General features: G+C 42.5%; 1 protein-coding gene across 1 annotated transcript; it reads left to right on the top strand.

The window, feature by feature from the left end:
- Window positions 1-1,781: 1,781 nt before the first annotated feature.
- On the top strand, window positions 1,782-9,492 carry LOC123401932 (GTP-binding protein 4). The gene is made up of 14 exons (XM_045095800.1): window positions 1,782-2,078; window positions 4,349-4,472; window positions 5,340-5,460; window positions 5,572-5,636; window positions 5,710-5,823; window positions 5,998-6,072; window positions 6,762-6,800; window positions 6,943-7,014; window positions 7,176-7,289; window positions 7,699-7,770; window positions 7,879-7,915; window positions 8,425-8,537; window positions 8,682-8,891; window positions 8,994-9,492. Exons 1-14 carry the CDS (start codon window positions 1,915-1,917, stop codon window positions 9,087-9,089), a joined length of 1,416 nt encoding a protein of 471 aa, XP_044951735.1. The 5' UTR covers window positions 1,782-1,914; the 3' UTR covers window positions 9,090-9,492.
- The last annotated feature ends 3,991 nt before the right edge of the window (window positions 9,493-13,483 follow it).

Below are 13,483 nucleotides of genomic sequence, written 5' to 3'. Positions count from 1 at the left end.
ATCCTCACATCCTCTACCGGGGATAATGTCTGCTACGTGCTACAGATCATGTCTGCCGATTCGAATAATGCAGCAGAATACGAAGCACTACTACACGATCTTCGGATGACAGACTCAACGGGGATACAATGGCTCAAGGTACGGGGGGGGGGGGAGGGGGGGCTCCAACGTCGCCATCTCACAAATCAACGGCGAACTTGAAGCAAAAAATCCAAGAATGCCAACATATAGAAACACCGTCCTCAAGATATCAGCACGGTTTGAGGTATTGGAGTTCCATCACGTCTCAAGGGACAACAACCAAGCCGCACACATCCTCGCTTGCTTAGGTGCAAAGCGTGACCCCATCCCCCACAACACTTTCCTAGAGAGGCTCTTCAAGCCATCCGTGGTATGGCAAGACAAGGATGCTAGCATGACAACTGATGATGCAGTACAGGTCACACCCCCCATACCCGAGCCAGATAATCAGATCATCGGCGGATCCATAATCGAAGAAACACCTTTGGCCCACGAGGTCATGGCAGTGATCGTGCCATGGACCGAGCCATTCCTTGCTTACCTTCTTCGCAAAGAGCTCCCCAACGACCAGACCAAGGCGAGATGTATCATCCGCCGATCAAAGGCTTACAAGGTCTATGAGGGTGAGCTATATAAGAAAAGTACCACGGGAGTCCTCCAGCGATGCATCTCCGAGGAAGAAGGGAGGCAACACTTGGCCAAAGTACGCGCAGGTATGGGCAAAGCCATCATGTAGCCGCACGACCCCTCAACAGCAAGGCTTTTAGAGGTGGTTTTTTCTGGCCCACAACCTGAGTAGACGCCCACACACTCGTTCAACATTATGTAGGGTGTCAACTTTTTGTAAATCGAAGCCACATGCTTGTGAATTTCAGAAATTGTTCCCAAATTTAAAAAAAAAGATCATTGATTAATAAAACGTTTGATGATTCAAGTCTTTCACGAATTTAAAAAATGATCGGTGATTCTGAAAATGTTTGCAGATTCTAAAAGGTGTCACCGAGTTTCAAAAAATATCCTTGATCTAACAAATGTTGATGAATTTTCAGAAATGTTCGTGAATCTATTCATAAAAAAGCTCAATTTTGGAAAATGTTCATGATTTCATAAATTGTTACAAAATTTGAAATATGTTCACGAAAACAAAAGGCAACAAAAAAACAAAAAATGGATGAAAAATTAAAATCTAAAAATTAAAAATATAACTTCTATTAAGATTCTATACCCTTCGCAAAACCGAAAAGGAGCTAGTTGGGCCAACCTAAGTGTATGCAACTTGGAGCGGGCTGTATGGGCCAAATAAGATCTGCCGTGAGAAATAGCTCTCGCGCAATAATACCGTTATAGTTTATTTTTTATTTTTTGAGGGAAGCACAATATGGTACAATACTATTTTTCTGAGGGGCGCGCAACAATAACTAGAGGATACCTTGCAGGTCGATGCGGGAATTAGTTGATGGAAATTCGGGTTCATAAAATGAGAAGCAGAATTATAGATATTTGATTATGCGTAGCCGTAATAATATTCATTGAGTATAAGCAGAATAATTAAATGGAAAAAAGCATGCATAATTGCGTGTTGATGCGGGATTTATCTCATTCATGGTTGTATGATGAGGTGGCATATGCTTGCATCTTGAGATAAATACATGATTTTGACGGATCTTTTCTCCCTGTGAGTGACGGCGTTTTGGGTTACGTGGTTGGGCCAGGCCCACTATCTCAAGAGTCGCCGAGGAAACCTAGAACCCGCAGCATCTTCTTCGTCATCATCCAAAGAAAAAAAGGAAGAATCTTTGTCCAGCCGCCGCACCAATCCATTCCCCCGCTCCCCACGGAGCTCTGCGCGCGCGCGCGCGCGTGCGTGCCTGAATCTACTGCGGGTGCGTAGCCATGGCCTGGCTGCCTTCCGGCGCGGCGGCCGGCCCGGCGCTGCGGGGAGCGCGAGCCTCTCCGGCGCTCTCCTCGGGGGTGGCGGCCGCCGTCATGCTCTACAAGCGCGCCCTGCCCCCGTCTTCTCCGCTGCACTCCGCCCGCCCGTCCGCCACGGCTCAGAGGTCAGCCCCTGATTTCTCCGGAGCGGTATGCGTTCCTGCCCCCTGAGCTAGATTTTCGCCATTGGGTCCGGCGGCGCCTTCTGTATGCAGGTTGGGGAAAAAAATGACTCTTTGGACTATGAGATGAGGTTTTCATTATATACAGGAGCGAATTTACCAGTAATTTGACTCTCCTTTTGGTAGACCAGCCAGCGGTGTTCTCGTGTTGGGCTTCATTGTTAAATCTTGTTGTTGGTCAAGTACATTTCATTTCATTGAGCAGCACATGTAAATAACATAGTTTTAAATAGCCCGCTATAGCCTCGCTATAGCCTTTTCAGGAGGGTGCCGCTAAATGGTATCATGTACAAATATGCCGCTATAGCCCGCTATAGCTCCGCTATAGCTGATTTAAAGGCTCGCCGCTGTTTGCCGTAGCCCGCTATTTAAAACATTGGTAAATAATAATACTCCCTCTGTAAAGAAATTTTAGCAGTTAGCAATTGAGTTTTGGCATTGAGCCATTTAGCATGTATTTGGTCAGTGAAGTCCGTTCGATTCTATCTTCCTATCCATGATTCCAACAAAAGCCAATAAACCAACAGCCAAAAATTAACTATAGAAGTTCAATATTGGGTGAGAGATCTACTGGAACAGATGGAGCTGCTCTACTGGAGAGGGAGAAGGAGGAGGGGGAGCACCAGAGCAGAAGTCATGCGTTGGTGCTGTTGCTGCTGGCGAGCTGCTTCAGGAGCCCTGAGCCCACCACCGGTTGCTGCTTGCTACCGTTGCGTCCTTGGGGGGGGGGGGGGGGGGGGGTGGGGGGGGGGGTGAGGACGAATGAGGAGCACCGCAGCAGGATTACTGGAGCTGTCGGCAAGCTCGCCGTCAGCAGTACTGGAGCCTGAGGTAGGAGGCGAGGAGCACTCCACCGCTTGCCACTGGCCTGCTGCTGGAGACTGAGACGGGAGGACGCGAGGAGCACAACGCCGTGTGGTAGCCAATGAGCTGCTACTGGGCCTGAGAGGGGGAGGAGGTGAGTAACCCACCGCCGGCTTGTTGCCGGTTTGCCGCTAGCTGGCAGATATTGTGGCGCTGACAATATTGAGTATTAAAGGGAGCAAGAGGATCAGGAGTTGGAGTCTGTACACAGGGATTGTGGTAGGCTAGGGTTACATATGCCGAACTTTGACTGGGCTGGGCCATATCGAAGAAGTATCAGGGAACATATCTGCATTAATTTATTGCCTATATTCACTGATACTGGCATTGATACATATCGGGACATATTGGGAACGAACTGTATCGAATACTGTATCTGATACAGATATGCTGGTTGCTGGACGTATCGGTGTCTTTTTTAGTAAGTAGTAATGAACCCCCTTTCGAGAGAATGGAAAAGTTATGCTCACAAATTACATCTGTGCACTTTATTCTATAGTTGCATTTGCGTAGTCACAAAAAACAATGGTGCGCCTTATTATTCGAAAAAGAAAATCTCCGGTTGTTTAGCTCAATTCAAACTGTTTAGTCTGTGTATTTCCTGTGTTTATTGCACACATTCTTCTACATGTGTTACCTCTTGAAATCATATTTATTTGATAGTCTCTGTTGTTCTGTTATGCTGAAATAACCACTAAACATATCATATTTATTTTATAGATCGTGCCATTGTAATCATTTATACTTATTATCCATGCTAATTAACTAAATATAGAATTTTGCAACCATTAACAACCATATGCTGAAATAACCGATAAGCATATCACAGGAATTCAAATATATAATAATCTCCCGGTCTTAAATTTTTTTAAATGGTCTTGAGCTGAATCTTTTAAATTCAGCAGTATAACCAATATAGATAGCATGCTCTTCTCCACCTACTAATATTGTTTTTCTGTTTTATTCAATCCTTTGTTGTTATTTTTTTCGTGTGGTAATTCCCTTTGCTTGTGTGTGCACATAATCAAGCTGTACTTGAAACAGGCTGAAAAACAACACCATAACAAATGAGCCAACGCAAGAAAAAGGTTTCTGTCTAATAGTTTTTGTGGATATGTGACCACAAAGATCTTTACCCATCCAATCCAAGCAGCACTCCCTCTTTTATCCTAAATTGTAATTGTCTGTAAGGTGTTAGATGAAAATGAAGATTGAGAACCCATTAAGCTTCTCCAGTCTGAATATACTCATAGAATATAAACTCTGTTGATGCGGCTATATTTTATCTAAAGCATTCATTTTGTAATGCTAATCTGAATATGTTTTCATCCTTGGTACTTGGAACTCAGGTTTTTCTGTCAACTCTTGGAACGAGGGGCTTCTACGGCCTACTTGGGTCGTTGGGCCCATTCTGCAACATGCAGTGTCTCCGTAGATGACAGACCGCAGGCAGAGTTGACAGATGGATCAAATGTACATTTCGTCAAATCCTTCGCCGAGCATGTCTGTTTGAAATGTATTTCATGCTCCATATTCAGAGTTTTATTGTCGCATGCATTGCTGTCATGAAAACAGTACTTGTATAGTGTGGTTACCTGTCGTTTCCGTTTCACATTTTGGTAGTCGTCATTTTGAAGCAAAATTTTAGCATATTCTTGATTGCCAAGTTTCCTGTGTGTTATTTTTTGTTTTGAGACCATATATTTATTGGTATCTATTTGTTCCTCTAACTTCTCTCGCCTGACTGATCTGATTCTTGTATGCGTGCCTACATTCATATTTAGCTTCATCGAAGTCTTAAGATGCTGTTTCTCTGTATAATGTATTAAAAAAGTTATCGATATTTAGCTTCCTCAAAGTCTTAGATCCTGTTTCTCTGTATAATGTATAAAAAATGATCTCATGTATATTGTATAGTGTTTTGCATTTCACTGGAATTTTATTTATTGCCAGAGTTTTTGCTCTGTTTTGTGGTTATATGATAGGAGTGTAGCAGGGCTTGCTTTGTGGGTGTCACTGGGTTCGTTCGTAAGAATATTGAAGCTGCATATTCTACGAGAACCATGATGCTGTATACTTGACCAGTGCTAAATAACAAGGAGCTGATTAATAGTGTAATATATGTAAACCTCTAGTGCCGTGAAACTGAGTTTATCTGCTTCTGGCCTAATTAATTCTTGGCACCTCAAGAGCTGACATGTACTTGGTACATTTTTTAATGTTATGCAATTTCGTACAAGAAGACTTGTACTTGGCAAAAATTACTTCCATTAGCACATTGTACATTTACTATCAGATGCATCATAGGTTTCTTTTGTTTGCTATTATATATGCATTCAGGGAGATCTTGTGCAAAAGCGTGAAATGGTTGGTGCATTTCAAAGAATACCTATGGTGATGCCTGCAACTGATATACTTATGTCAGCGCAAAGAAAATCAAGAAATGTGCCACCCACAAAGGGTATTCTTCAAATTAACATATATTGTAGCATCTTTTCCTTTGTAGCTACCATGACATTTCACATACAGTTCTGTGTCACCTATTTTGTTTTAAGATCCATATGTTCTGCAGGTATACAAAATATAGCCAAGCGTGAAAGAAACAAAGGAGCAAAACAACTTGATGCCTTAATGAAGGTAAATTATCTATGTTGTTGCACTGCCAATTCAAATAGTTCAACTTGGTTACAGAGAGCTGTTTTGTTTTTAGGAACTTTCTGTGCCACTAAGAACGTACACAGAGAACTTCCCTAGAAGGAGAGATTTACATCCTTATGAAAGATCTCTCATTGAGTTGACTTTTGGGGAGGGATATTATGAAAAGGTACTGTTCTTATGTAATTTGCCCCTCTCGGTTCTTAGCTTAAGTGTTGGACTAATGATTACAGAAAAAATGTCAAAACTGGCGGTGTTGCTAACACTCTTAACTGTATTTGTCGTGAAAATTCTTCATATTACTTCTTGAGTTATTGTAATTTTGTTGGTAGTGCTCTGACAGGTACTAGGGCGAGTGGATGCTCTTAGGAAAAAGATAACTTCTGTTGGGAAGCAACATGCTTCTGTCTGTGCTAAGGTTAGCGTAGATGCAGACCTTGAGGGGCTACCCCATCTTCATTTGCTGAAACCAAGCATATCCTGTCTTTGATAAAGAAAAGGAAACAGTATGTTGATAAAAGGCACTACCAACATCCAGTAATCACATAGTGAAGTAACCAAGTACAACAGCCTAAAGATACAACTGCAATAATGCAAAAGACTGAACAAAAATTGAACGCGACACGAATATTATAAAAAGGACTGAATCAGATCATTTGCCTGCAAATTGGTCACAGTGATATGCCCTGTTTACTTTGTTCCCACCTGTATCAATATTGTACCATTGTAACTATTCATGTATTGTTTTCTACTAAGTATTTGACAAGTGTCTTACAAACACATATGGAACTAGTAACTATAACCATTGATGACACATAAAACCATTTATGTTTCAAAGTTAGATTGGCATTCTGATAGGAAATGATTACTATGAGTACATAATTTAGGGAAGATGATCATACCGTATATGCACCGACATGCTCGGTAAGGTTCTTTGGTTGTCTACTATGGGAACGAGGACAATTCAACAGCATTTTAGTATTCATTGTTGTTCACTTACTAAGCCTAGATAGCCAAACCCTAAATGTTGCGAGCTTCTTCTCTTTCAACAAAATAGTAGCATAAATTTTGTAAATTTGATTCATGATCTACATTTGATATTGACAGTCTTTGACGAAGCGTGAAGCAGAGGAACGACTCACTGAGGTTTGTACAAGTTTAAGCACATATAAATAAGTGTCTTCCTAGACCCCAACTATCTTTTGTTTTTTGTTCAAATGTATAATCAGTTTATTTACACTTCTTTCTCTGTTTAATGAGTTCTTTGGTTGCATCTAATATTTTTTAGGGCCGGAAGGAACTTGAGGAAGTTTTCCAGCGTGGTCAGAATGCAATTGAGGATTTAATAAACGTTGCAAAGGTAATATTCCATACTTTGTCATTGGAGATTTTTGTGGGCGAAAAGCCAAGAAAATTGTTATGGTGCCTCATAATTTATTTTTTCAGACTTATTTAGGCTTCTAAGATTTCTATTTCACTTATTATGTTATTAAGCACTGACTGATCAGTAAACTTTTACAGGCTTTGCGTTCTATGCCAGTTGTTGATCCACATATACCAACACTTTGTCTTGTTGGATCACCCAATGTGGGGAAGTCATCATTAGTTCGCATATTATCAACTGGAAAACCAGAGGTTAGCATATCTCTAAGCAGTGAATAATGCATATTGCTTAATTTATCTGTAGCGTAGTTTGGCGGTAGACACAGCTTCCAAATAATCCATGCATTACTCGTTAGTAATTAAGGTTCTAAACAACTGTGCTCATTTACAATTCTTCAAAGATGGCATTTTTTAGTACTCTGATCTTCAGTATTAATGCTGCTTTTTCTAATAGTTCCTCCATTGTATACTACTAGGGCTTCTTGTTTTAGATTAACATCGAACCACAAATGTTCTAATTTACTTTTAACCCATGTTGACAATGTTCTTTGTCTGGCCTTTTAGCCTAACTGAGTACCTTGTAGCCTCATTCTACTCACCTTTCTTTGTTTCAGTATAATTTTGTGTTCCTGTTTTCTTATTCTACCTCATCTTTCTGCAGGTCTGCAGCTACCCTTTCACAACAAGAGGAATTCTAATGGGTCATATAGTATCCAATCATGAACGTTTTCAGGTTCAAACATATGCATTTCTATTTCCTCTACTCTTCAGAAAAAACTAATGCTTATTTCCTCCTTTCCGTCCGAGATCTGATGCCATTGAACAACCAAAATATTTGTAGGTTACTGACACTCCGGGGCTTCTCACAAGACATGATGGTCTGTCAGACTTCCCTTACTGAAGTAGTTATGTCATCTTATGCTTTGAATAAAATACGTGAAATTGGAACCAAGTCACGTTCTTGGATACACAAAAGGGGTAAGGACCGCGCTAGAAGATGGTTGGGCGTTGTAGGCTTTGTTGGGAAAGGGTTTAGATGCGGATGACGAATTTCGGTAGGGAATAGATAGATTGATTTCTCACTGCCCCCCACACGCACACATACTGAATGTATGATTCCCTTTTACATAAAATTTGCAGTGTCATGGTTCCAGTTTTCCCGTAGAATGTACATTCATAAAAAATGTTTTCTGGTAAGTAACATTTTGTCAACACTATGAGCCTTTTTTTGGTTCCAACTTGTTCAGAGGATTGGGTCCTTATATGTTGTCCACACTGTACTTCAGCAAATTTTCCATGTTATGTGCTAGGCTTCATTGCACCTGTATTATTCTGACATTTCTTAATCGCATCCCTTCTGACGTATTCTGAATTTTGTGGTTGACAGATGATCGGAACAACATAGAAAGATTGACACTAGCTGTCCTTGCTTACATGCCAATTGCTGTTCTTTACGTCCATGATCTATCCGAAGACTGTGGGACCAAGGTGGCTGACCAGGTACATCTTTTATTTACCTCTCCATGTTTTTTTTTGTTATCACTTATAGATTCTAGCTTTCCAAGATCAAACAGAGTCCATCGGTTTTGCATTCTCCTACTTGATTGGTTCTACCAAGCACAACTTATTCTTCCTCTTGTTCAGTACATCACGTACAAGCATATAAAGGAGCGGTTTGGCGACCGTCTGTGGATCGACGTCGTATCAAAATGCGATCTTCTGGACAGGGCCACACCCTCCAGGTTCGATGATGCAGCTGATGATGGCATCGACGACGAATTAAGGAGATACAGAGAGTTTGGACCGGAAGATGCCATCCGGGTGTCGGTGCAGACCCAAATCGGAACACAAGAGGTTAGTATAACTCATGGCTGATTATTGGCCTCTTTAATTGTACTGAAAGTCATGACCATGTCCGGGCTAAATCTGACTGTATCCGTCTCCTTTCTAACCCAGCTGAAGCAACGGGTGCATCATCTGCTAACCTCCCAGATGGCCCGGATCAAGGCTGCCGGGAGCGACGATGAAGAAGTCGTCGGTGAAGTTAGATAAGAAGGGATCGTGTTGGACAATATCGTTATAGCTTTAGCTGTTCTTGTGGACCTGATCTGGCCAGCCTATCTCTTGCAACATTCATGGCACGTCACTCACGATGGAGGCGTTCAGTCAGCCATGTTCCCTTCCTGGAGCGTCGATCAGCTCGAGCGCCTTCACGAGCTTCTGGTCCAGGGCCGCCCTTCTGTTGACTGGTGGACGCCCGTGGTCAGGCTGGCTGCTGCTCTGGAAGTAGACCTCTTCAAACTTCTTAACCAACCTGTATGTACGGCATTTATGTAAACAAAATGGCCCTCCATATGTTGGGGTATATCATACGTATAAGAGAAATTTTAGGCGAGTTCCCATATCAGACTGAACTTTCATAATAACAGTCTGTGAGGCATTTTTCTTTGAAAAAGTCGGTGCAGCAGAGTCGCGATCGCGTCCTCTATCGCCGTAAATTTTTAGAGGGTGCTGTAAAAACCGCACCTTGGCCTCCAGATTTGGATGTGAACAAACACACTTGCAGAGATAATTCTGATCTTGCGGGTCAATCGGCTTCGCTTTCTTCTTTTCCTCCTGGATTACTTATGCCACTTCCCTTAGTTAGAAAAGAAGGAGTTGCACTAGGATTATAAGTTGGGGGAAACTCTAGCAGAGTCTATTTAGTTTGACTAATACGTGGGCCAAGTCTATTCCGTTTAGTTGGATATATATACTCCTTTCGTTTCAAAATAAGTGTCGTTGTGTGTCGTAGATTTTGTACTAAATTAGTATAAATTTTAGTATAAATTTTATAGTAGATCAACAACATTTATTGCGAGACAGAGGGAATATAAACTATACAATTCAATGCATTTTCTTGGGTCAATGTGGCGCTAAAACTTCATGGTTGATTAAATCCTGATTAGTACTGGAGAGGGACGTTGATGTTCCAGACAAAGCTCCTCTTTTCTTTGTACTATATATACTATTCAAAATAAGTGTCGCTGATCTAGTATAAAATTTATACTAATTTAACATTAAATCCGCGTCACTTATTTTAGGACCGAGGGAGTACTTTTTAGGCAGGATACATTGTCATGACATGTTGACATATGCTATCCTTTTTCTCAAGCGATATTTCTTAATCTTCAAAAACAAATCCGCCCTTGGTATTGAGGCCTTGAACTTTTTTGCTAGGAGCTGATCCATTTTTTAAGAGCTCTATACATAAAGAGAAGGCGCTAATTTTTTAACTGGAAAGCTATATATTCTGCAAAAATGATAGGCCATGCCGACAAAAAATCCAATCAATAATCTGGAAAACAGTAAATGTTCATCCATGTTTTGTTACAAATGCCCCTTTATTTTATTGTTGTTGGCATCGATGTCCGCAACGGTAACGGCGATCATCAAGCAAAAGAGGAAGAAGGGGCTGGGAAGGGTCGCAAAGATGCCGCGGCTCCAGGTTCAACATCTGTCCAATGGCCTGGCAGAGACAAGAAGCTCCTGAGTCGGCTTGAAGGCCAGGAGTAGGACAAGTGAGCCTTGTAACGTAATAGTTGTATGTCTAAACTAGCCGTAGCTCGGAGAGTTCGGCGAGGAATTGAATTGGTCCCGAGGCACTCGCTCATTTCTCTCATTTTACCTCGGTCATTTCCCCTTCCTCAAGCAAACCCTCTATGCGTATATCCCATATCGAATTATAATTCATCTATCGACCGTTGATTCTAGCAGTAGTGTGGACATCATAGTTGGTATCAGATTTGGGGCGGTCGAGGGCGGGGTGGCAGATCAGGCTTGGTTGTTGCACGGTTGGGTTCTCCTGAAAAATCCCGTGTCGGAGTCGGAATGCAGCAAAACAACAACAAAGTTTGGCTTTGTTAGGAGGTAATCTGGAGGATTACACTCTCACAAAAAGTGTTATCAAATATCAGGGCATAATGTTGACTGGAGCTAACCAGGGCCTCAAGACATACTACACCAAAACACGAATGCATTGGCATGTAATCTGCCGGGAGAAGATCCCTAAGAGGGGTGACAAACTGTCGGGACAGAGTTTCTCCCAGCAGATAGAATTGCCACAAGAACCACTGCCGGGGAATAGACCTCCCGGCGGATACAAATCTCTCAGCAGTTACACTGCCAGGAAGCCATGTTTTCTCGAAGGACGAAAGTATATGCCGGTTACAATAATGCCGGCAGATAGTCTGCCATTGACTTTTAGTTACCCCCATAGTTGTCTTGATCCTGGTAGCATATATATTCCTTTTTGTTTCTATTCATACATGAGTTGACTCAATAGTCAGTAGCAGATCTCAAACACATAATGACTAAAAATTTCAGTATTTCAACATTCATACATCCATTTAGTAGCATCCAACTACATCGGAAAACATGATTTACATAAGACACTAAGATTTTCTTTTGTTCAAACTAAGATAAACAAATGGTTTGAGCTTGACGCACAGCTACAACCATGTACAGGAAGACAAATTGCTTGTTTCACAACCCTTAGTTGGATGGCTTCATTAGATGGCTCATTGCAACCTGAACCAGTAGCTTGCTTGGAGGGACTTAACTTTGTCATGCAATGGTCGGCGCTACCCGGTCGAGGTAGATTCCCTGGTTGCAGTGGATGCTACCCAGACGAGGACGGATGACAGATCGCACATGCGAATATGCGATGATGATAAATGAAGTGAAGTCACTTCTATAGGTGAAGAGGATAGTTCAATTCCTCATACTAGCACGCCATAGGCGACCTGAATCAGGGCGGGGCGGCCTCGGAGAAGAGCGGGACTGGATGGGGGAGCTCGCGCGGCGGCATGCAGTGTCGAGCTCAATCGGGACGGGCTGTGCCGAGCTCAATCGGAGGGGGGGGGGGCGTAGGGATCCTCCACTGCATGCATGGCCAGGAACGGGCGGTGCCAGGACGAGGCGGGCGGCACCGGGGCGAGCTGGGGCACCAGGGCGAGGCACGCCATGGCCGGAGACGGCTCGTCGAGACGGGAGGAAAAAAATAAAAATAAATAAGCTATAGTAGAATACAGTTCCATTTACGGCGACTCTTCTGTCCGGATGCAATTTCGTCCCATAAAAACGGTTTACAATGCCCCTTATACGCGTTTTTAAGGGTCGGTTTTTACTGGGTATGCTAGAGATGCTCTTACAAGATCACTCTCACCTCCTTTCACATGACCTAAGAGTCGTGTGATTTTTAGATTCATTTTTTCAACTCGGTTTATCCCTTCAACCGTGCATCCAAGTAACAAACCATTTTCACCATTTTGCTTCTCATGTCGAGATATCTGAAAGCAGATTCCATGCTAATAGGTTTGAAAAACTTTTTTCTTCTTGTAGGAAACCAAAAATAGATGTGGAGATATCTGGAAGCTGATATGGAAGAGTTGGGCCCCGTCGAAGGTCAGATTCTTCCACTGGCTCGCCAGCCAGGACCGCTGTTGGACTGCGGAGTGCCTCGCCCGCCATGGTCTCACTCACCATCCTCGGTGCCTCTTATGTGATCAAGAGCCGGAATCCATGCAACACCTGTTGCTCGCATGCCCATTCGCGAGGCAGACCTGGCACGGCATCATGTCCTGGCTGCGTCTCCCGTCGCCGGTGCCCGACCAGGACGCCACGCTCCACGACTGGTGGCTGTGGGCTCGCGATGCTACCCCTCTGCTCCGCAAAGCGTTGGCCTTCGTAGCGCTCCTGGTCCCTTGGATGATCTGGAAGCATAGAAATGCGTGTGTATTCGACCATGTAACCCCATTCTTAGTCGAGCTAGACGTTGCGATCAAGGACGAGTCCAGGAATTGGGCTAAGGCAGGAGCCAAAGGGCTTAGAGTCATCCTGCCTTCCTCCTGGGACGTCCATTGATTCACTTGTAACACCGATGTACTGGTCTCTTAGGAGGATGTTCTCCCTCCCTTTTCAATGCAATGAAACGCAAAGGCTTTTTGCGTTTTCTAAAAAAAATCATTAAAAAATCTCAGAAACAAAAAAATTCGAACCCAAAAAAGGAAATCGGAAGCATAATTGTGCTTTTCACTTTTTTGAGAAGTACAATTACGCTTTTCCATTTTTTAAAAGAAAAGATGTACTCGAGGAAAAGTACATGTGTGCTTCACTATGATGCACACATGTGCTTTTCACTTTCAAAAAGTAAAGCTGTTCTTTTCATGGAAGGATAACTATGCTTTTCACTTTAAAAAGCATACTTATGGGAAGCACATATGTGTTTCATGCCGAAGCATAGATATGTTTTTCGTGAACAACTGTGTTTTTTCCTTCCAAAACGCATAACTATGCTTTACTGTCAAGCACAACTGTGTTTTTTCATACGGTGCTTCACACGACAAAAGAAAATAATTAAAACCTAGAAAAAATAAAAAAACCTAAAACAGAGCCCCGTTGACACG

Source organism: Hordeum vulgare, chromosome 6H, assembly GCF_904849725.1.
Source record: "Hordeum vulgare subsp. vulgare chromosome 6H, MorexV3_pseudomolecules_assembly, whole genome shotgun sequence".
NCBI classification, from domain to species: Eukaryota; Viridiplantae; Streptophyta; class Magnoliopsida; order Poales; family Poaceae; genus Hordeum; species Hordeum vulgare.
This window is presented reverse-complemented; position numbering and strand designations above follow the sequence as displayed.